General features: G+C 42.5%; 1 protein-coding gene across 1 annotated transcript in view; it reads right to left on the bottom strand.

The window, feature by feature from the left end:
* Window positions 1-12,531, bottom strand: part of Top1 (DNA topoisomerase I) — an 86,634-nt gene extending 74,103 nt beyond the window's left edge. Inside the window, exons 1-2 of the mRNA XM_075962900.1 lie at window positions 12,103-12,531; window positions 11,768-11,792 (exon numbers count right to left, since the gene is read on the bottom strand). Of these exons, the coding sequence (XP_075819015.1) occupies window positions 11,768-11,792; window positions 12,103-12,135 (58 nt within the window). The 5' untranslated portion in view covers window positions 12,136-12,531. The remainder of the gene's footprint in view (window positions 1-11,767; window positions 11,793-12,102) is intronic.
* Window positions 12,532-20,950: the final 8,419 nt, after the last annotated feature.

Genomic DNA, 20,950 nt, shown 5'->3' with positions numbered 1-20,950 from the left:
AGGAGCCCTCATCAAAGTACAGTGCCACCTACAATGGACAGTGACATGCAGAAGCATTTATTAGGTGACACAGATGTCCCACTTGATGATTAGGACTAGATACTCACTATGTGATGGTTGGTGAGAGGGCTCAAGAAAATCGCTCACATAATGACAAGGGACTAAAGACACCTGTGGTAGTGGACAGACTGATGCATGGTGAGAAGCAAGAAATACCCTTAGGAAAACCACCCCTCAAATCACTATGACAAACTGGTCCCTAAGGACAGGTCTCCCATCTCAGTTGATCAGCTAAAGACCACTCAAGAATACCTACCATATGGTTCTAAGGGACATAGTCCACACTGTACCAGATTTTTTCTTTGGGCCACCAGCTCACAAAAAATGACACGGAGACTTATATGAAAGTTTGGCCTGTAGCTTAGGCTTGTCCCACTAGCTCTTATAACTCAAGTTAACCCATTTATTATATTAATGTATGCTTGTCTCGTGGCTTTTTACCTCTCTTCCACCTTGTACCTCCCATTTCTCTTCTGGGTCCTCTGGCACCTGTCTCACACTGCTGTTCATCTCCTCCACCTCACTCCACCCCCCGCCTGCTTGCCCAGAAGTCTAACTCCCACCTAACCTCTTTCTGCTAGCTACTGGCCATTCAGCTCTTTATTAAGACAATCATAAGGTACTATGGCAAAGACATATCTTTACAGAGTACAAAAAAATTATTCCACAACACCATACCCTCAGGGGGGCAAACTTGGGGGTGTACCTTCTTCCTTATTAAAAGTCCAATATGAACCGTCCGGAGAGATGGCTCAGCGGTTAAGAGCACCATTCGCGGCCAGATTGTGCTGAGATCCTGAGGACCGGAGTTTGATTCCCACTGAACTCACGGTGGCTCACAGCCATCCGTCCTGAGCTCCTGCGCCCTCTTGTGGCGTATGGGAAAAAAGCCCAATATGATAAACAGCCACCATATTGACAGTAGAGACTAGGATTTTGCTATCTAGAAACTTGGGATCAAAACATTATACTGTGTGGACCTCTGCATAGTGGCAATTAAGAATTCTTTGTCCTGACTCCCTACCTAGCATCCTGATCCAACTGTTGAAGATGAAGCATTTTCCTGTGTGGTATGCTCTACACAAATGGGTTATCACAAAATAGACTAGTTCTGCACAATGGCCCTGGAAAGTCAATGCCTAAGTCTGCAGATGATATTCAACTGAAGTATAAGTCTACTTTTGGAGCAAAGCAAATGAATTCCATTTTTACTAACTCATCCTCTTCTTTTAAAAACAACACTTAAAGTTAAAATGCTTTACTCTTGCCTCCATATAAGTCTCTGTAGTATGACTCATTTTCACCAGGACGTCCCTAAATTGCAAATGCTTCTCCTTTCCTAGGAGGTAGATTCACCTAATCTGAACATGTACCTACTCAGGCCAACTCAATCTAGGGTAAGCCTGTTCCTGCAGGCTTGTCCTCCTTCGCTTCCATTAACTGAGCTCTTAATGCCTGGATAATAGAGTTAGTTACCTTCCAGTCTGCCTATACTACACACAAGGGTCCCAATAGTCAGGGTCTTCAAACAGCCCCAAACCCAGTTTGTCTGGCCATAAAGGTATCAAGATGTTAATATGTTTCTTCATTTATTCCATTGATGATCCCACCAAGAGGCCTTTCTTTGAGGTATTATGAATGACTGCTGAAACATTCAGGTCATTCTCTGGGACACTAGTGAGCTATAACTAAAAAAATTTAAAAAAAAAAAAAAATAAAATAAATAAATAAATCAGAGAGCCCCTTCCTCATTATTACAATCTTAAGGAAGCACAAATACTGCACAAGTAATGAGTCATAGCCATAGAACTTTGCAGGTGCAGGGAGTGGGGATGGGATTTTGTGTGAGGGAAACATAGCCTTAAGTGGCTAGCTAGCTAAGTTACTACAAATCTAGTTTTAGAATTTGCACAAAAATCAGGATTTTAGAACTTAACAAGATTATGATGATCGGTCAATTTATCTTATTCTTGTCGATAATTTGATATGGGGAATATATTAGTAACAGGATAGGTTAGCTATGTGGCTCAGGTTGGCTCAAAGTTGCAATACCTCTGATTCTGCCTCCCAAATGCAGGGGCTGTACACATAAATATTATTTTATGAAACTTTGAACTTATATGTGAGGACTTTGGAGTAATTTGTGACATGCTGAAGGTTATCTAGCTAAGAAGTGTTGATCTAAAACTATCTGAAGTCCAGAGTCTCTCTCTGACTAATGAACATGTGGACTATAAACATCTTTCATTCTTTCTAAAAGTATGAGACTCATCAGTTCTACTCCACTGGCTCTGAAACTTCAGTATGCATCAGATCACCTAGAATTCTGCTTAAAAACGGATTGGAGTGATATGTGTCTAGGCAAGGCCCAAGAAATTCTATTTCCAACAAGTTCTTAGACAATGCTAATGCAGTTGATCAGTCAGGAAACCATACTCCAAGAACTATCACTGTTCTAATCATATTCTTTCACTCAAATCGACATTATTACTAACTCAAGACCCCAACTAATTTAATGACCTCTATAGACTGGATCCTCAGTATTCTGCTGCTACTTACAGCCCTCCACTTAACCATTGTAGAGCTGGAGAGATAGCTCATCAGTAAGAACATTTGCTGCTATCCCAGAGGATCAAAGTTTGGTTCCCAGCATCCACCTTTCGTATTATCAGCTCTAGAGGATTCCACACCCTCCTGCTTCAGAGGGCATGTTTACACACATGGCATAGATAGACAGACACAAACGACAGATATAAACATAAGTAAAAATGATATTTTTAAGGGCTGGAGAGATGGCTCAGTGGTTAAGAGCATTGCCTGCTCTTCCAGAGGTCCTGAGTTCAATTCCCAGCAACCACATGGTGGCTCACAACCATCTGTAATGAGGTCTAGTGCCCTCTTCTGGCCTGCAGGCATGCATACAGACAGAACATTGTATATATAATAAATAAATAGTTTTAAAAAAATGATATTTTTAAATCAAACAAACTCTAGTTCTCTGAGCTCTAGTCAGTCATTCCATCTAAAAAGATGACTTCAAGATGAAATGGCTTATTAAATATGTAAAGAGAAGGACCAAGATTCTAGTAAGACAAGTAAAGGCAGTTAATTATCTCTAATAGGTAAATCCTCAATGAAAGATAGAATTTATCTTTATAAATAAACTTGGGATTCATAAAGCCCAGGTTTGCCTCAAACTATTATATAGCCAAGGATAGCCTTTAACTCCTGATTTTTCTTCCTTCATCTTCATGTATTGGTATTATAAGCATGTATCACCACAAACGATACTGCTAAATGTTCTGATTTTTAAAAAAATTCATTTAGACTACAGGCAACTAATAACTACTGAGAGAGGGTCTCTCTCAAAAATGACCCCCCCCATTGGTTATCTATCACAAAGTGGTCAGTTCCGAAATCATATATACACAAGTAACATACACACACATGCATGCAAGCACACACCCTTGTGTAAGCCTTGTAGCTTGACTAACAGTATCTTAATCTAAAGAAGCAAAATACATTTCCTAGCCAATTAAAATAGTGAGGTTTAACAGGAACCTTCATTTCTCTTTATGGGCCACTAGCACCATGTGGGCTTCTTAAAGACACACTAACATATTTTCAGTGAGGCATATAGAGCATCAACTTCTAGAAGCAGGACTAGGACCATGTCATGTCATATATGTCTGCAAAGCACTACCACCTTACAAGACTTAAGATAAAATATTAATGCTATACTTCACAGGTGAAGACTAGACTTGGTACTGGAATAAAGCTCTATTCCTATTAAGCTGTTCAGCAAATGCTCAAGAACTCAAATTTGAGTTCCCAGAAACTCCCTGCATCTACTCAGCAGTGGGTAAAAACCTATTTACCTTATACATTAGAAAGACTGATGCAAAAAAAAAGCAGCATAAGATTTAAATACAATTCTACTGTGCATTTTCTTATACACTGAGGTCAATATAATCATACATTAAGATTCATCTTTCTAGTTTTTCACATATATTTTAAGAACCACTTTTCCATGACAAACCTTTCGAAGGCTTTAAGGATTTCTTAAAATTAGACCCATTCTATAATTGCCAGTTACTATAACCTACTTTCAATTTAATTATTAATTTTGCAGTCTGAGCCTGTTGGGATGTTCTTCCTGATAAATGGTGTAAGGTCTCTAAGGTCTATTAGGTTTAATCTAATGAACACTAGTGAAGCACTCCTAAATGATTTTTATTTCCTTTGAGTAGAGTTTTAAAAATTAACAAATTCAAAACAATTCAATATTCAGTACTAACTAGACTTATGAGCCACTGTGAAAATTTCTTGACTATCTACAAAAACCTATCTTCTCATACAACTATTAACACTTACTTTTGCTCCCAAATTCATTAACATAAGCTTTAGTTTAGGGGTTGTTTGTTTTTGTGGTACTGGAGACTGAACCTAGAGGCTTGCAAATACTAGGCAAGTGTTATGCTGAGCTGTATGTATTATATGTGTGTGTGTGTGTGAAATACCGTAGAAACGAACTCTGAAATGAAGAGTGCAAAACCAGTCAATAGCGTCAGGGTGGGTGAAATGGTTTATGGCATGTAACACAGGTGTACACTATGAGGGAGAGGGTCTCTGTTTCTCTCCAGAGTACATGAGCGGCTAAAAGGAGTGAATGAGCTGACACAGAGAAGCAAAGTCTCTACACTGGTCCTTGAGGCCTCCTTTATTTCCCTAGGCTTAACTAGTCACAGAGAAATGAAATCCAAGAGAGGCAATTCTCTGATGGTATTATTCTGAGCCAGCACGCTTTAAGTTTGTATCTGAGGAATGTGGCTATGTCTGAGCACAGCTGTATACTGACTAAAGACCACAGTAGCTGGAGGTAGAGTCTGCATGTAGAGCTGCCCTCACCCTTATTGTTGAAACTGGCTTAGAAGACCTTGATGTGTTTGTTAGTGAGACTGGTCTGGAAGTGGTATATGTGCTTGGGCACCCCCACAGTGCAATTAGAGAAAAATATATCTTTGTCTCCAGGCTGAACATTCTAGGATCAACAAGCTTGTGCTCTTCTTTTGACAACATACCAAAGGCTTTGTACCACCAAGCAGGCACCTTTTGCTCTCAGCATATCACCAAGACTGTCAAAAGGACAGCAGTGCCAAACGTTCTATCCTGGATTCTGGACTTTGGTCCTTGGTGGCTACAGCCTTGTTTGGAAGCACCACTGTCTCCTTTCATTTTTATTTAAAGACGAGGTTTCACTAAATTGCCCAGGTTGCTATGGAACTCACTTGATGATCCTCTTGCCTCAACCTTCTAATAAGCTCAAGAATAGGCCTGAGTTTGCTCACTTACTCTTATTCCCCAAATCACTATTTCACAGGAAGCTGAATTAGCCATTTTAAGCAAGATATGGAAAAAAAGATTAAGTCTCAGGTGTTTTCAGTCTTTGAGTTAAAAAATGTTTTGTGTGTTTTGGGAGAGAAATTGTGGTCTTTAAAAAATATGCTGATAAGGCATGTTGACTTTCATGGTTTAAAAAAACCCAAAACACACAAATGGTCTTTCATTTATTAAATGTATTCAAAATATGGGCATCTTTAATTGAAAACCCACAGTTCTAGTAAAAAGCTAGAAAATCAGTCACATCAATGGATGGGTCTTCATTTTTCAGCCTCTCTTCTCAATTGCTGTAAGAAATTAGTTAGGCTTTAAACTTATTCTTAAAAAAGCAGAACAGGGGGCTGGAGAGACGGATCAGTGGTTAAAAGCATAGACTCTCAGAAAGAGTTTGAGTTCTGGCACCCACATCAGGTGGCTCACCACCAGCTCAAGGGGAACCCAATGCTTCTGACTTCCATGGACATCTGCACACGCGCGCGCACACACACACACAGATATATACATGATCATAAAACAAAAAATATTCTTAAAAGGAGTAAAAGCAGGAACACAGCCTATACTTGGGTCCCATTTAGTTCAAACATAGATATAGAGACCCTTTTATTTTACGGTGACTCCTTTTACAATGGGAAGATGGGTAGAACAGGAAGCTCAATTAAGACAAGGAAAGGATGTAACCAACTCTAGTTATAAGCTACAAATATAGTGTATAAATGACAGGAAGATTTAAAACATTAGCAGGAAATACCAGTGAGGAATATACCAATAACAACACTACTACAAATCTAACATTGATAAAGATCTCCTGGGGCATGATGGCACATGCCTTTAATCACAGCACTCATGAGGAAGAGGCAGCCTGGTCTACATAGTGAGTTCTGGGTCAGTCAGGGTTACATAGTGAGACCCTATCTCAAACAAAAACAAAAAAGAAAATAAAGATCCATTTTAGAATACATACAATCTCACTGAAGTTTAAATATTACAGAGAGATAAACCTTCACATTCTTATATAATAATCTGTAATAGTTTAAGAAACAGAAAATGGTTAGCTGAGAAAACCAGGGGCCACGAAGAAGTAAAAACTGAAGTTGCTTTTTTAACCAAAATTTTGAGATGCTAAGTAACACACATTTTGATACAGGCAGTCTAAGTCAATGGTACTATAATCTGTATGTACTCCAGAAGTATTACTTGAAAACATGTACTTACAATATTTCTTAAACATACACAACACCTATTTGTCATTTCATCAAACTATGAAACATTTCCTCTAACACTGCCAAAATACTTTAAATATGGGTCATATATATCTGCCTTTAAAAAAAAAATCTGAGACAGGGTTTCTGTGTAGTCCAAGAACTCCATCTGTAGACCAGGCTGGTCTTAAACTCACAGGGATCACCTGTCTCTGCCTCCCAAGTGCTGGGACTAAAGTGCCACCAGTGCCTGGCGCACATGAGTTTCTGCTTTAAACATTTTCTTTCCTAATCAAGTCTTGGCCAGTGTACTGCCCTCCACCCTTCTTCACTCCCTTCTAAAGTGCCCAGGCCCACATTATCAACATTGCACACTACCAGCACCTAGATAGCCATGAGGAAGAATGGAGTTTGAAAAAAAGCTAATTCTTCCAAACGATGGCTTCAGTTTTAGGGTCCCTATTTCAGTTACTGGCCTGAAGCCACAGAAATAGAAAGGTGCTTCTCAAACTTCCAATTTACAAAGAAACAAAATAGAGACAGACACCCCTCCATTTACTATGAAATCTTCCCTTAAACACAACACTCCATTGACTAAATCTGCACCTTCTACCCTAAATTCAACACCTTAAGGTGATTTCTCAATTGTTTGCCCAAATGCCTTTATTTTGCAAAGTTAGTAGATTAAAAGTAATCAAATATAATCAGATAATTTAAACCATAGAACACAGAATTTCACTCAAGGACTCCAACTTTTAAATGCCAACAAATATGTTTTACCATTCCTTCAAGTTGTTTTTGTTTTAAGCAAAAACAAAAAAAGAAAGGAATAAGAAAACACAAACCACCTCTAGATTTGACACCAAATGCTTACTGCTAGTATTTGCAGTCTCAAGGTAAATTACACCTACAAAGTAATTACACTTGTAATTCATTTCAATGTGAACCTAGAACTTTTAGAGTCCAACATAGTTTCATAGGAGAAAGATACAATCTCTCACACGACATGTTTCTGGAGAAATGACTGAGTTTGAAGAAAGTCGGTTTTACTTGGCATCTAATAAATGGCAAAAGTTATTGAAAATCTGTAATGCACATTATGCACTCATGCCCAACTTGTATGAATAATACATTTTCAGAATAATGTGGTCTTGTAAAATGACATGCATTAAGAAAGAACGACAAAAACATTTCCCATACCATAACCAACAAAAGACAACTGTTGCTGTAATTAATATAGTTTTTCTAACATTTTACAGATTGAAAAAGCAGACTTTTTTAAAAACTTTCCCATGCCACACAGCAAAAACAAAAACCAAAACAAAAAAATTTAACAACCTATTTTTGGCATATAAGGCTTAAAAACAGGTTAAATATAAGATGTCCTGCCACTCACACAAATAGCTATTACTTAACTATTCCCAGAATAAATCAAAACTTTCAAAATTTTTTAAACTTTCTAAATCCATTATTTTTATTTGTAGAAAAGACTCGACTTTGCCACCCTGTGATATGGTTTAAGTAAAATTTGGGGAACAACTTTGGATTATCTTCCATTTTACAATATCTACTTAACCAAAGAAAAGTTGAGGTTAAAAGGTTAGAAATAGCACCCAGTTTTTGTCTTTTAAACCATGAGGTCTTTTTCTGATTTTTTTTTTTTTAATTTTCGAGACAGGGTTTCTCTGTAGCTTTTTTGGGGGGTTTTCTTGTTTTAACAGAATCCGTGAGATCTGATAAGCTCCAAGATAGTAGCATTTCAAAATTTCAAAAAGGTCCATCAAGGAGTCTGGCTGCAGTGTAAAAAGAAATATCTCACTGGAGTCTAGTACTTAAATGTGTCCAAACTGAGTCTAAAGGTTTCCAGACTTCATTTGGAAAGACCACCAGTTTTCAGCTTTAAAATATGATAAGCATTTCAGAGCCACACCATGAGTCTTCTCATTGCCTACCTCAACTTATACCCAAGAGACAGCAAGCAGACCTTATCAAAATTAAGCCAATTAATCCTACCCAGAATCAACACATGCTGCCAAATCATAGTATGATGGAGTTGAGTAGTCAGTCAGTCTACTTTGATGCAGGAAGAGGAGGAAGCTCCCAAACTCCAGTAACTTTAAGTCTTTGAAAACAGAAAAGGATTACCAGCACCTTAAGCTGATGTTATCAACATTACAGCAAGGCATCCTATGCAGTACTGTAATAATGACTCAGCCTCACTACGGTTAGTGCTACTGACAAAGGGAATAGCTTTCATTCAGGTGAAAGGGAAGTATGAAGTATGGGCTGTGTTCCTAAAATTCCTAGCTCATTGTTAATATCTTATATACAAATATACTACACAAATAATATTTTCACAGCAGTTGAATATGGTTCAGAATGTTCTAAATTTCACACAAAAGGCTGTAATTTTTAAATACTGTAAAGAATGAGCTCCCCAGCAGGGGAAAAGTACTGTATATGTTACAGAATTTAGTAAACAAAATAAGGAATATGTGGTTTTACTTTGTGAACTTGCAGCTAATCTGTATGATAGATAGCTCAAGATCACTTAAAATCATATTTAAGTAAATATTCTCTTACTATAAGGATCAATTAAGAAGTCAGGGTATTAAAAACTCATTTTTAAAATTGTCTTTCATATTTACATGCTCAATCACCAGTTAACAGTGTATTCCTTGGTAGAGCAAGCAGTTACTGAAACTACATGTAGACAATACCCACAAAGGTAATCACTACAGCATCAGAACCTTATGGTGGGAGATACACAAACTGCTTGTCATCAAGGTTTTGGTAAGGAATAAATGGGTTGCCACAGATTATCACCTCCCTTTACTCATCAAAACAGGAAACTTCATTTCTTCAAACCTACTGTATGGAGGCTAGGTTCATGGCTTTAGAGTGTAATCAGTTTCCTATCTATCAAATGGAGATTAAAATACCTAATTCATAAGGTTACAAAGAATAAGTTAGATGAACCAAGAAAAGATTAGAGGTGCAAGTTTGACAGTTAAGTGCTTAATAAATATTAAACATCATTGCTGGAAAATGTAAATCTATTCTATCAGTTAACAGAGGCAGTTTAATTTACTCTCTATAAAAATGCAAAGATAACATACCAAGTCCATAATCACGCACATATTCAGTAAGCTCCTTTCTAATATTTAGATGAGAACTATGGAAGTTAAACTTGAGGGAAAAGGCTCAAGTTTATTGCATCACTAAAAACATCACCTACCAGACCCAATTAAAAAGCAAATACTTTTATTATTAAATTCTTACCTTCCTTCAGAGAGCTTAAATCCACTTCTGAAATCCACACCTACCGCATTCTTTGCCCCCTTTCCAAAGAAGCATATCTATATAAGATGGCTTTCTAAATTACAGAGGTCTCATCTCCCTCTTTTAAAAGCCTGATAAGATGGACAAACACACCCAAGAAACAAACCAACCCCCGGCAATTCTCAGCACCTAGCCTTGTACAACACCCTGGCCCAGTCACCTCGGAGAAATTTCCCCACCCCCAGATAAAATTAAGTCCTTTATGTTCCCAAAGCATTTTGGGTACACATAATGCTCCAGAACTTACCTTGTAATTAACTAATTATGACTCCCCCAATAGGATGAATTGAGAGTAAGGCAGAGATGTGGTCACAGTCTCAATTCTAGCACTAAGCACAGTATATATTAGGTGCTCAAGAAAAGCTAAGCTTTACTTAAGATTCTCTCTGGACTCAAATCTCTTTTTGGATGGCTGCTCTCAGATGGGCAGGCCAATACCCAGAAAACCTACTTCTTAAACGGCTTCTCCCACTAAAGTTCCCCAGAACCCAAACGCTATTAGACATGATTATGTACCAAATCAGAGGGAATTTCCAGCATACTACAATGGGATTGTTGGAAAGCCTATAAATATGAGCTTCTTACTGGGGTAGTGGGAGGGAGACACCCACCAACACATTCTTCACAGGGTAGTTTTAGTGGAAATATCTAAAACAAATGACTGGAAAGGGCTCAAAAAAATGATGTGGGAAAAGCTAGCTAACCCTTAATTCCTGAAATACAGCAGCGTTGGAGAAGAATGAACAGAAAAACAGGAGTAGGGGCTGGACACTCTTTGTTTCAATAAATAAAATCTTCTCAAACTCTCTATAGTCCCTAAAGAAAAGACCAGCACACCAGGTCCAGATGAACAGCACAACCTTTCCTCAAGACAAGTCTCTAAACTGTCTCTTTTAAAAACAAAACAAAAAAAAAAAAAACCCAACTGCCTTGGGAAGCCTAACCACAAAGTTCTAGTCACTAACACTTTTAATTTTATAAGGAAAATCAATATGCTCAAGTCCAACACTCACACTAGGTGACACATAGATAACGTGAAAACTTTCTAAAGGGAGGTATCTTTGCAAAGAACACAACTTGGGAAAACAATCCCAAAATACAAAGAACTCCACAAAAGGTTGACTTTAGTTTTTTGAGCCATAACTGCTATCATAAACATCTCACCACGAAAAAACACAAAACCCCACAGCTGCCTACGGGAATCTTTCATTCTGGAAGCAGAAAAAAAGCAAGCAAACGTGAAGCAGAAAGCGAATAACTTCCAAAATAAAGTTCTATTTAGGAAAAAAAAGATAATTTAGTCTCCAAGCCTTGCCTCTCGGGTGAGGTCTGTGATTTATGAGGCTCTGCTCTGCAGAAAGCTCTTTCTGGCCGGCTCAAAGAAGGAGCCGAGGGAGGGAGAGAAAGACACAGGCACTGAAAGGAGAGGAGAGAGAAAAAGAAAATGGCGCAGAGACTAAGTCCCGACCGTCGACAAGGCGACTTTCCCGGGAAGAATCCCGGCGGAGCAAAACCGCCCGAGACCCAGCGACGAGCGACGCGGGGTCTCCGTTACCCCCTCTAGGGAAGGCCGTGATCTGGGGGTGCTGGGACCCCGGGAAAGGGGGTCTAGAGGAGGCCCGATGGGAACAATGGGGCCGGTGAGCGAGGAGCCGGGACTTAGTCTCTGGGACGCCATGTCTGTCCTCTGCCCGGCTCCGGCCCGGCGCGGGGGAGACGGCCGGCGGCGTGTGGGGACACTCGGGTGGGGCGGGGGGCACACTCACCATTCAATCGGAAATCCGCTTCAATCTGAGGAAAGAAAAAGGACGGAAGATGAAACAACCGGCACATGAAGCCCCGAGGCGGCGGGAGAGAGCGCGCGGCCGGGGGCCGGGCCCACCCGGAGCCCCGGGACCCGGAGCCCCGCGAACGGCCCTCCCCAGGGCTGCCATCCCCAACCCCCCCAAACTCCAACTTGACGGCTCCGCCCGGGGCCCGGCCACCCGAGCGGCTCCAGTCGGCTGCCCTTCACCGCGGACTCGGGCCTGTCAAGGCGGCGCGGCCGGGGCCGGGGCTGAGCCGGGAGGCCGGCGGCGAGGCGGGGGCCCGCGGCTCGCACCTGGGAGTCGTTGTGCAGATGGTCCCCGCTCATGTCGGCCGGCGGGCGGACACTGAGGGCTCAGAGGCAGCGCGGGGGAAGAGACGCGGACGGTCGGGGCGGCCTGAGCAGGCGGACGGAGTTTCCCGAGAGGACGAGCAGACGGCGACAGCAGCCGCGGGCCCGAGACTCCCGGGGCAGCTGAGGAGGCGGCGACAGCGGCGGCGACGCTGACAGACTGCCGGGCGGGCGGGCGAGCGAGAACAGACCCCCAGCAGTTGTGTAACAGCCTAAGTTCGCATTTCCCCTCAGTGCGCCTGCGCGGCCGCTTTTAAATGGGACGTCAACGACGTCAGAGCTCGTGGAAAGGAGCTGAGGGTTGCGGCGGGTCTCTTCGAGGTCTCCGAGGCAGAGCCGGTTTTTGCCTGGCAAGTTCCGCCCCTCGTTTGCATACGGGATTGACCCCGCCCACCCTCTGCCTAGCAGCCGGCTCGCGTTCTCGGAGGCGGGACGCTGGCTCTGGGCAGTGCGCAAGCGCAGCGCTGACACCGCCTCTGGACCCGGGACACCGGCACGGCCACGTGGTAGGCCTTTAAAGGCCGCGGCGGGACCCAGCTGGGCCAGGCAGGGACCGAGCCTTCAGCTTCCGCATCTCTAGAGCTGGACAAGTTCGATCTGCGCATACTTTGGCCGCCCGGGTTTTAATTTACCACCATCCCTAAGGTGTTGGGTGGAGTCACTTCCCAGCCTTTGTCCAGACCCCAGACTTCTGGGTTACTTCACACCCATTTTTTAAAATTAATTTTTCAGTCAAGTTTAGCTCCAGTTTACAGATTCATACATTAAGCCCTTTGTCACAAGGGCTCAACTGCATTCGTTCATTCTACAAATATTTATTTTGAGCATCTACTGTTAGCCAGGAATTCCGCTGATGTGAGGTCCAGGGTTGTACTGTGAACAGGCCATTGGAAAAGAGGTAAGGAAAGAACTTTCATTTAGGGAGCACATACTGTAAAGCCTGCCTGAATCCTCAGGGTTCTAGCTGTGGACAACCTCCCCCTATAGAGCTGTCTCAGGGATAATTGACTTTGAATCACAAGTAACTTAGGTGCCTCCCGAGCCCATCCCTGGCTGAACTCATCTCCACCCTGGCTCAATCCCCAGTACTGTAAAATATAAATAAATTTGGAATATGTTGATAAGCGCATTGAGTGGTCAACACTAGCAGTTCTTGTGAATGCTTCCAAACTTAACCCGATTATCACCTAGAAGTCACACACACACACACACACACACGCCTTTTCCACTCGCAGATCGTTTATACCTTTCATAAACTAATGTCACAATCGTTAAGTTACTTATAGGGGAGCTAGTGACTTCTAGTCTGTCTTCTCTATGGAATCCAAGGTCAGGGTGAGCTTGTCTATCTTGTTCAGCTCTTAGTCCCCAGGACCCAGCAACAGGTCCTTGGACAGAAGGGGTCCTAGGCACTAAGTGCTTACAAGCAGATAATGCAGTGACTAAGCCCACACTGGGAAGATTTTGAATTCTGCTTTCTTATTAGCTTTGTGACCTTGGACAAGTTGTGTAGCCTCTCTGAGTCCCAGTTTCTTCATCTGAACAATAGTGATAATTGTGTTTAATAGACTGTACCAAACAAAAAGACCTTATTTGAGGGCATGTAGATAATTTGTATCATCCAGTCTTTATTGAAACTCAGGTCTGCCTGATTCCAGTGCTCTTTCTCTGCAGCCATATTGCCAGAGCCAGTTTGCCTGGCTTAGTGTCTGTCCTCATAACATGCCCCTGTGGAAAGCAATCCCAGGCCAGCAGGGGAGACGTCTGGCTACCCCCTGTTTACTGCAGTTATGCCGAGACATTGCAGCCTACAAGAAGAGTGGTCCCATCTTCCTCTGCTTTAGCTTCCAACCCCTGGTGACTTGGGAGAATCTCCATTTGCTTTCTAGGTCCCTCCCAGAAAAACCAGGTATACCTGGAGACAACACAGGCCCCAGAATGATGGATCACGGATGGCACACTAGCTACTCATCATCTGGTCGTACACTAGATGTCTCTGCCTCTATGTTTGGCATGTTCCCATGGCCACCCTCTGTCTTCCTCACGAGGTCATAGTGCTTGAGAGGACTTTTGGTCTGCACAGGCTACACAGGCCAGTGTTTATATTTTAACTGATGTGCATCTGTTTTAATATGTGTAAGGAAGAAAAAACAACTACCACATGAAACACATGGTAATAACTGTTTGGGTTAAAGATTAAAAAAAAGTTAGGTGATTAATTTTAAATAGAAAATATCCAAATTAAAGGTTGGCCCACACCTTTAATTAACTCACTACTCAGCAGGCAGAGACAAGGGGATCTTTGTGAGTTTGAGGCCAGCCTAGCATGGTGAGTTTCAGGCCAACCCGGGCTACTACATACTGAGACTGTCTATTAAAAAAATAAATCCAGGAATAGTACAAACAGGGAATATAAGACATACTCCAGGAAGGTCAAAGGCAGATATATATGAGGTTTGGGAATACTGCTTTGACTCAAGACTGTTCACTAATGGACCATCTCAGCCTCTGTAAAAATAAGTAGTAGATGAGAGCTGATGGTATAGGCCTGTCTCCAAAGCATGACTCGTGAAAGGCGGATGATTTATAGCTGGTACAGCAATAGGAGCACTCCACACACAAATGCGTACATTATGATTTTAACAGATCTTTTCCCAGAGTTCTACTTCAATGTGTCGACACCTAGATGATTCTTAAAAGATGGCAGAGGTGTGTGGTGTCTCTAAAATAACTTTCTTTTTAATTTATTTTTTATGGGCATTGGTGTTTTGCCTACATGTATGTCTATATGATGGGTACCAGATCCCCTGGAACTGGAGTTACAGACAGTTGTGAGCTGCCATGTGAGTGGTGGGAATTGAACCTGTGTCCTCTGGAAGAGCAGCCAAACTACTGAGCCATCTCTCTAGCCCCTGACTCGTGACACAGGACATCTTTTTTTTTTTTGTCTTTGTTTATTTGTTTTGTTTTTTCAAAATAGTCTGTAGACCATGCTGCCCTCAAACTCAGAGATTTGCCTGCCTCTGCCTTCTGAGTGTTGGGATTAAAGGTCCGTGCCACCACTGCCCCTTCAAAATATCTTTAAACCTAAGAAACACCCGCCCCCCGCCACTTCTGACTGCTGCTTGAGACTTGGGCTCCTCACCAGATCTGGGAGACTGCTCAGGGTTCATTCTATGTCTGTTTGCTTTTTGGATTTTTTGTTTGTTTGGTTTTGTTTTGTTCGAGACAAGGTTTCTCTGTGAAACAGTACTGGCTGTCTTGGAACTCACTCTGTAGACCAGTCTGGCCTCAAACTCACAGAGATCCATCTGCCTCTGCCTCCTGAATTCTGGGATTAAAGGTGTGTGCCACCACCACCCGACTATGGATTGGTTTTATTAAACCTGATCCAACGTTTGCCTTCCAGAATTAAACACTTGTGATGATGCCTGAACAACTTCTGCTTTCCTAGACTCACAAGGTTCTGGAGGGACAATATACACAGCCACAAATGTGCTGTGGTTCCTCTTTGACAGTTGTCATGCCATGTGTGGCCTAAACTGAGCCACTCCGTTTAAATCCCTTGAGGCTTTAGAAGGAAGCCTCTTCTATATAGTATGTAAGTTAAGGAACAGCACTTTCTGTCAAGGTCAGAGGGAGCTGGCAGAGGTTGAGGGCAGAGTGTAGTGGCATATTATTTGTATTTTGATAAATAAATCTTGCCTGAAGACCAGAAGCAAAGCTAAAGCCACTGGAAATCTGGCAGTGGTGACACCTTTAATCTCAGGATTTGGGAGACAGAGTCAGATGAATCTCTGTGAGTTCAAGACCACCCTGGGCTACACAAAATCAATGCAGAAATAAATCCAGGTGGTGGTGGCCTACACCTTTAATCCCAGTACTAGGGAGCCATACACCCTTAATCCCAGCCCTAGAGGTAGTATAAAATGAGAAGAGAGGCTATCTGTTTTAGTCTGTGGTCGCCCAGCCTTGGTAAAGGTAAAACTTCTCTAGCGACTTTTCTGGTTTTCGGGTTGAACCCCAATTTCTGTCTCTGGGTTTTATGATTTGTGCTACAGGAGAGGCCTTGGGAGTGCTAAGAGGCAGAGAGAAGACCCTGATGAAGTTCAGGGATGTGGATTGTGCCTCACTGTGCTGTGTGATCATTGTTCCTTTTGCTTGCGTAAGCTGTGATCATATGACTCATATTCAACCGCAGTCTGCTCAGTCAGGGAACTCTCAAGGCCTCCACTGTGCTTTTAAACTCCACTGGGAACTTCATGTTACAGGACTCAGATACCCCTCCTGACATCTTTAAAAATGTATTTGTTGTTATATATTTTTTTGGAAGGGAGGGTTGTTGTTTTTTAACTTTTTGAGATAGGGTCTCATGCAGCCCAGGCTGGTCTTGAACTCACTGTATAGCTGAGGCTAGCCTTGAACTCCTGATCCTCTGTCCTGAACCTCCCAAGTTCTAGCCTTACTACTGACATGCACCACCACATTTAGCCTTCCTGACATTGTGATACCAAGATGCTCGTGTAGCCTTGACTGGGCCTCTGGCTGCAGTACATTCCAACAGTTTCCCCTTGTTATAATGCCTTGCCTAGAGGTCCACTGCCCTGTCAAGACTTGGACACTCTTAAAATAGAGCCTGTTCCATGATTCATGGGAAACTTTCATGCTGTTGATCCCAGTAGCTACAAGAAATGTCCTGCTGTCTGCTTGTACTACAACAGCTGCTCACCAAAGGTTGAAAATTGGCTAATTACAAGGAAAGGCCAGTGAAAAAGACCAAGCCTTTAATTGCACAGTGAGCCTAGTTCATGTAGCTAGGATGTAGGAGCCTGCCATGTGGCTCAGGGGTAGGGTAGGGCTTGTGCATTTCCATTATCTTTCAACATCCTCTTCCCTCAACCTCCCAGAACACTGAGGTTACAGGCCCAAGCCCTCTGTTGTCTTCCTTCCACAAGACATCCCTGCTATGATAAGAATATTTATCATAGACAGGGTGGTGGTGATTTTTGCCTGTAATCCCAGCACTTGGGAGGAGTTTGAAGTCAGCCCGGTCTACAAAACGAGTTCCAGGACAGCCAGCCAGAACTGTTACACAGAGAAACCCTGTCTCGGGATATATATTAAACAAATATATATATTTGTTTAATAACTATTCCCTAAGGATTTGGAGTATTGTTCATACTATGAGGTAGTTAGGACCTACGCTAGGCCATGTAAGTACAGATACAAACAAGACCTAATCTTCATTTTTAGAAATATTTCTAATCTAACAATGAGAAATTCACACATTCCTCAACTGTTATCCTAAGGATTGTCAGCATAAATAGCTGTAGATCACAGCAGAGGAGAAAGTCTTAGCCTTAGCTGTCAGACAGAATGAAGCTGGGAAGGTGGGAGGGCCCTTCCCATCCCAGTGGAGCTACAGCAAGATGAGCTTAAGTTTAAATGAGGTGTGAAAACCATGAGTCCAGGAGTGGACAGTTCAGTGAAGCTGACAATAGAGACAGAGAGATTAGCTAGGAGACCTCCTGGGGTCGTTACACTAACCACAGCAGGTATTTTGGAATGAGCATAAAGATGCGGATTGGAAAGGAGACAGGATTTTTGACCCATCTAGAGTGGAGCTCACAGGGCAAGTGTGGCAGCCAATTTTGCTGACTCTCCTAGGTGTGCTGCCAGGTGGGTCATCCTGCTGCTGTTTGGGTCTGACTGCTTTCAGCTAGAGAAGCAGCAGGGAGTGGGAGGTAGAGAAGCAAGCACGGGAATTCCAGAAAACACCCAAAGATTCTGGGAGCCAGAGAAACCCCAAGTTGACTCAGCATGACTCCTTTGGGGGGGGCAGAAACAGAAGTAGCAGGTAGCAGCCTCACTTAACAACCAAATGGTGACAGCGTCAGGTTTTGAAAACATCATAAACATCATCATCCCCCCCCCCCCCGCCGCCGCTACAGACCCTCTAAGTCCTCTATCACCCCCTCCTCTGACCCTGTCCAGAGCCCAGTGGTTGCAAGGGACATCTCTTCCTACAGGAGATCCTGTAGCTTCACTTGTCCCCTTCTTCCTGATACCCTCTTTGTCCTTGTAATTGTTAAAAACAATTTTTCAGAAACCTGGCATGATGGCGCACGCCTTTAATCCCAGCATTTGGGAGGCAGAGGCAGACAGTTCTCTGTCAGTTCAAGGTCACCCTGGTTTATGTTCTGAGTGCCAAGCCAGCCCATGGCTACAAAGTGAGACCCTATCTTGACAAAAACAGCAAATAAAAGCAATAAATACCTCCCATTGATTGATTACTTACTCTGAGATCTTTCCTGTGCCAAGTGCTTCTGAGAGTTTGTCTTAAATTCTTGTAGCAACTAGGAGTAGTTACTAGTGCTTCCTTTATTGTATCGGCAAGAACTGTCAAGTGTGTTAAGCTGCCCAGTAAGCCCAGCCTCTGAATACCTAGGCTGCTTTCCCAAGTTGTCGTGAGATCGCTGTTCCCCTCACCTTTACGGGAGAGATAAGTGGGAGGCAGGTACAGGCTCTGCTGTTCTAAGTGTGCCACTGGGTCCAGCTGTTGTGTGGATTCTGGGGACACACATTTCAATCCTCATGCTTATGAGGTGTCTTTCTATTATCAGCAGTAGTCTCTTCTCCTTATGCATTCCCCTGTAGTAGCTCTAGAGCCCCAACGTTGACTTCCACAGGTAGCCTCTCAAATGCATGTTTCTAATCTTGACTCCTTTTGAAATATTTACTCTATAATCCCACAGCCCTCACGAGTGCAGCCTTCTGACTGAACTTCTTGTCTTTTTTACTGTTGGCCCTGTCCAGGTCTCAGCCTCAGATCCTTAGTCCTGTTCTTCATACCCAAGATGTAGCTATTACCTCTGTGGAATCTACCAAGACATTTTTCTGAAATTCTCTGTCTTCCCCTCCCTGATTTTTTTTTTACTTTTTTTTTTATTGATAAAAGGAGACCTGATTTTTATTATATCCTACACCTTCCCTAAACTTGCTTTCTCCCTTCATCCCTCCCTCCACCCTCTCTTTTTCTCTTCCTTCTCCTCTCAGACAAACACCAACAAGCAAAAACCAATGAGCCAAGTACTACACCTAGAACAAAGAATTAAGCTGTGAACTAGAATGACCAGGTGCCTGTTCTGAAGGAGCACAGATGTAGTAGATAAGACAGACAGGGGAACAAGTGTTTGTTATGATGTGGGGGAAAATGCTGTATGTTGTGAAGTCCTTCAGAGCCCAGATCCAAAAGTGACATTTGCGCTCAGGAGGAAGATACAGGAGTTAGCAGGTTAAAAGTTGGTGTGTGAGGGAAATGACTAGAGACTAAGAGGTGGGAAAGACTTGGAAACTCAGGTGCTTTGGGGAGCTCCTGGTATTCAGTGTGGCTGGGAGTGGATTATCCAGATGGACGGTGAGAGATGAGACCTAGAGTTTGGGTAGGATTAGAGCGTTCCACAGGACTTGCTGTAAAACAGCAAGTGGGTTCAATTTAATCCTTGATATTTATTTATTTAATTTGGCTTTTCAAGACAAGGTTTCTGTATACAGCCCTGGCTATCCCGGATTCAGAGATCTCCCCCCCTCCCCCCTCCCCCCGCCGCCTCCTGAGTGCTGGGATTAAAGGCACATGTTGCCATTACCTGGTTTAATGTTGGGCTTTTGGAATATGATTGGGATTAGATAAAATTAAGATTAGAGTGTGCCCCCTTATTTAAATCCTTGTAGCTTTATAAAAAGAGGAGAGCACACACTCACACACATACATATATACCTCTTGCCATTTACTGCCTTGAACAACCTCTGGACTCTACCAGCAAGGCCATAACCAGCCTCCTGCTCTTGGGCTTACAGAACTGAAGGCCAGAGAAGCACACACACACACCTCTCAACTTTTGTTGTTTATTTTTTTGAGACAGGGTTTCTCTGTTTACCTCTGGCTGTACTGGAACTTGCTCCAAAGACCAAACTGGCCTTGAACTCAAGAGAACAGCCTGCCTCTGCCTCCCGAGAGCTGAGATACTGGGATTAAAGGCATGGGCCACCACTGCTCTGCTCAGCAAAGCCTCTCTTTTTAAGATTCCTTAGTCTGTAATATTTCATTATTGGCACAGAAAAGTAGACGGATACAAGGCTGAATCAGTGAGAAAGGCCTAACTCATGTTGGATTTCTTTTTTTAAAAAAAATATTTATTATGTATACAATATTCTGTCAGTGTGTATGCCTGCAGACCAGAAGAGGGCACCAGACCCCATTACAGATGGTTGTGAGCCACCATGTGGTTGCTGGGAACTGAACTCAGGACCTTTGGAAGAGCAGGCAATGCTCTTAACATCTGAGCCATCTCTCCAGCCCAGATTTCTTGAATTGGGTTCAGGAAAAAGCAAACAGGAAGTCACTATGAGCCACCAGCAATAGAGAAACATAATCAATATGCATTATAGGTAATATTACCTTTTGAATAAAAAGTAGATTTGAAGAAGACCTTAGGAAGGTGGTTGTTTCATGTAAGCAAAAATAATAATGTTGGCCTGAGGAGATGGCTCAGGTAATAAAGTGTTTGCAAAACAAGCACAAGAACCTGAGTTGGATCCTGTATAAAAAATAAACTGAGAGTGGAAACACATGCCTGTAATCCCAGCTCCAGGGAAGTAGACCCAGGATGATCCCTAGGACTGGATGCCCAGCCCATTTAGTGAAGCTCCAGGTTCAGTGAAAGACCCTGTCTCAAAACCAAACCCAACCTACAAACAAAACAAAAAGAAACATGAGAGTGATTGAGTAAGA

The sequence above is a fragment of the Microtus pennsylvanicus genome, chromosome 2, assembly GCF_037038515.1.
Source record: "Microtus pennsylvanicus isolate mMicPen1 chromosome 2, mMicPen1.hap1, whole genome shotgun sequence".
Classification (NCBI taxonomy): Eukaryota; Metazoa; Chordata; class Mammalia; order Rodentia; family Cricetidae; genus Microtus; species Microtus pennsylvanicus.
Note: the sequence above shows the minus strand (reverse complement) of the source record. Positions and strands in the feature narration are given on the sequence as shown.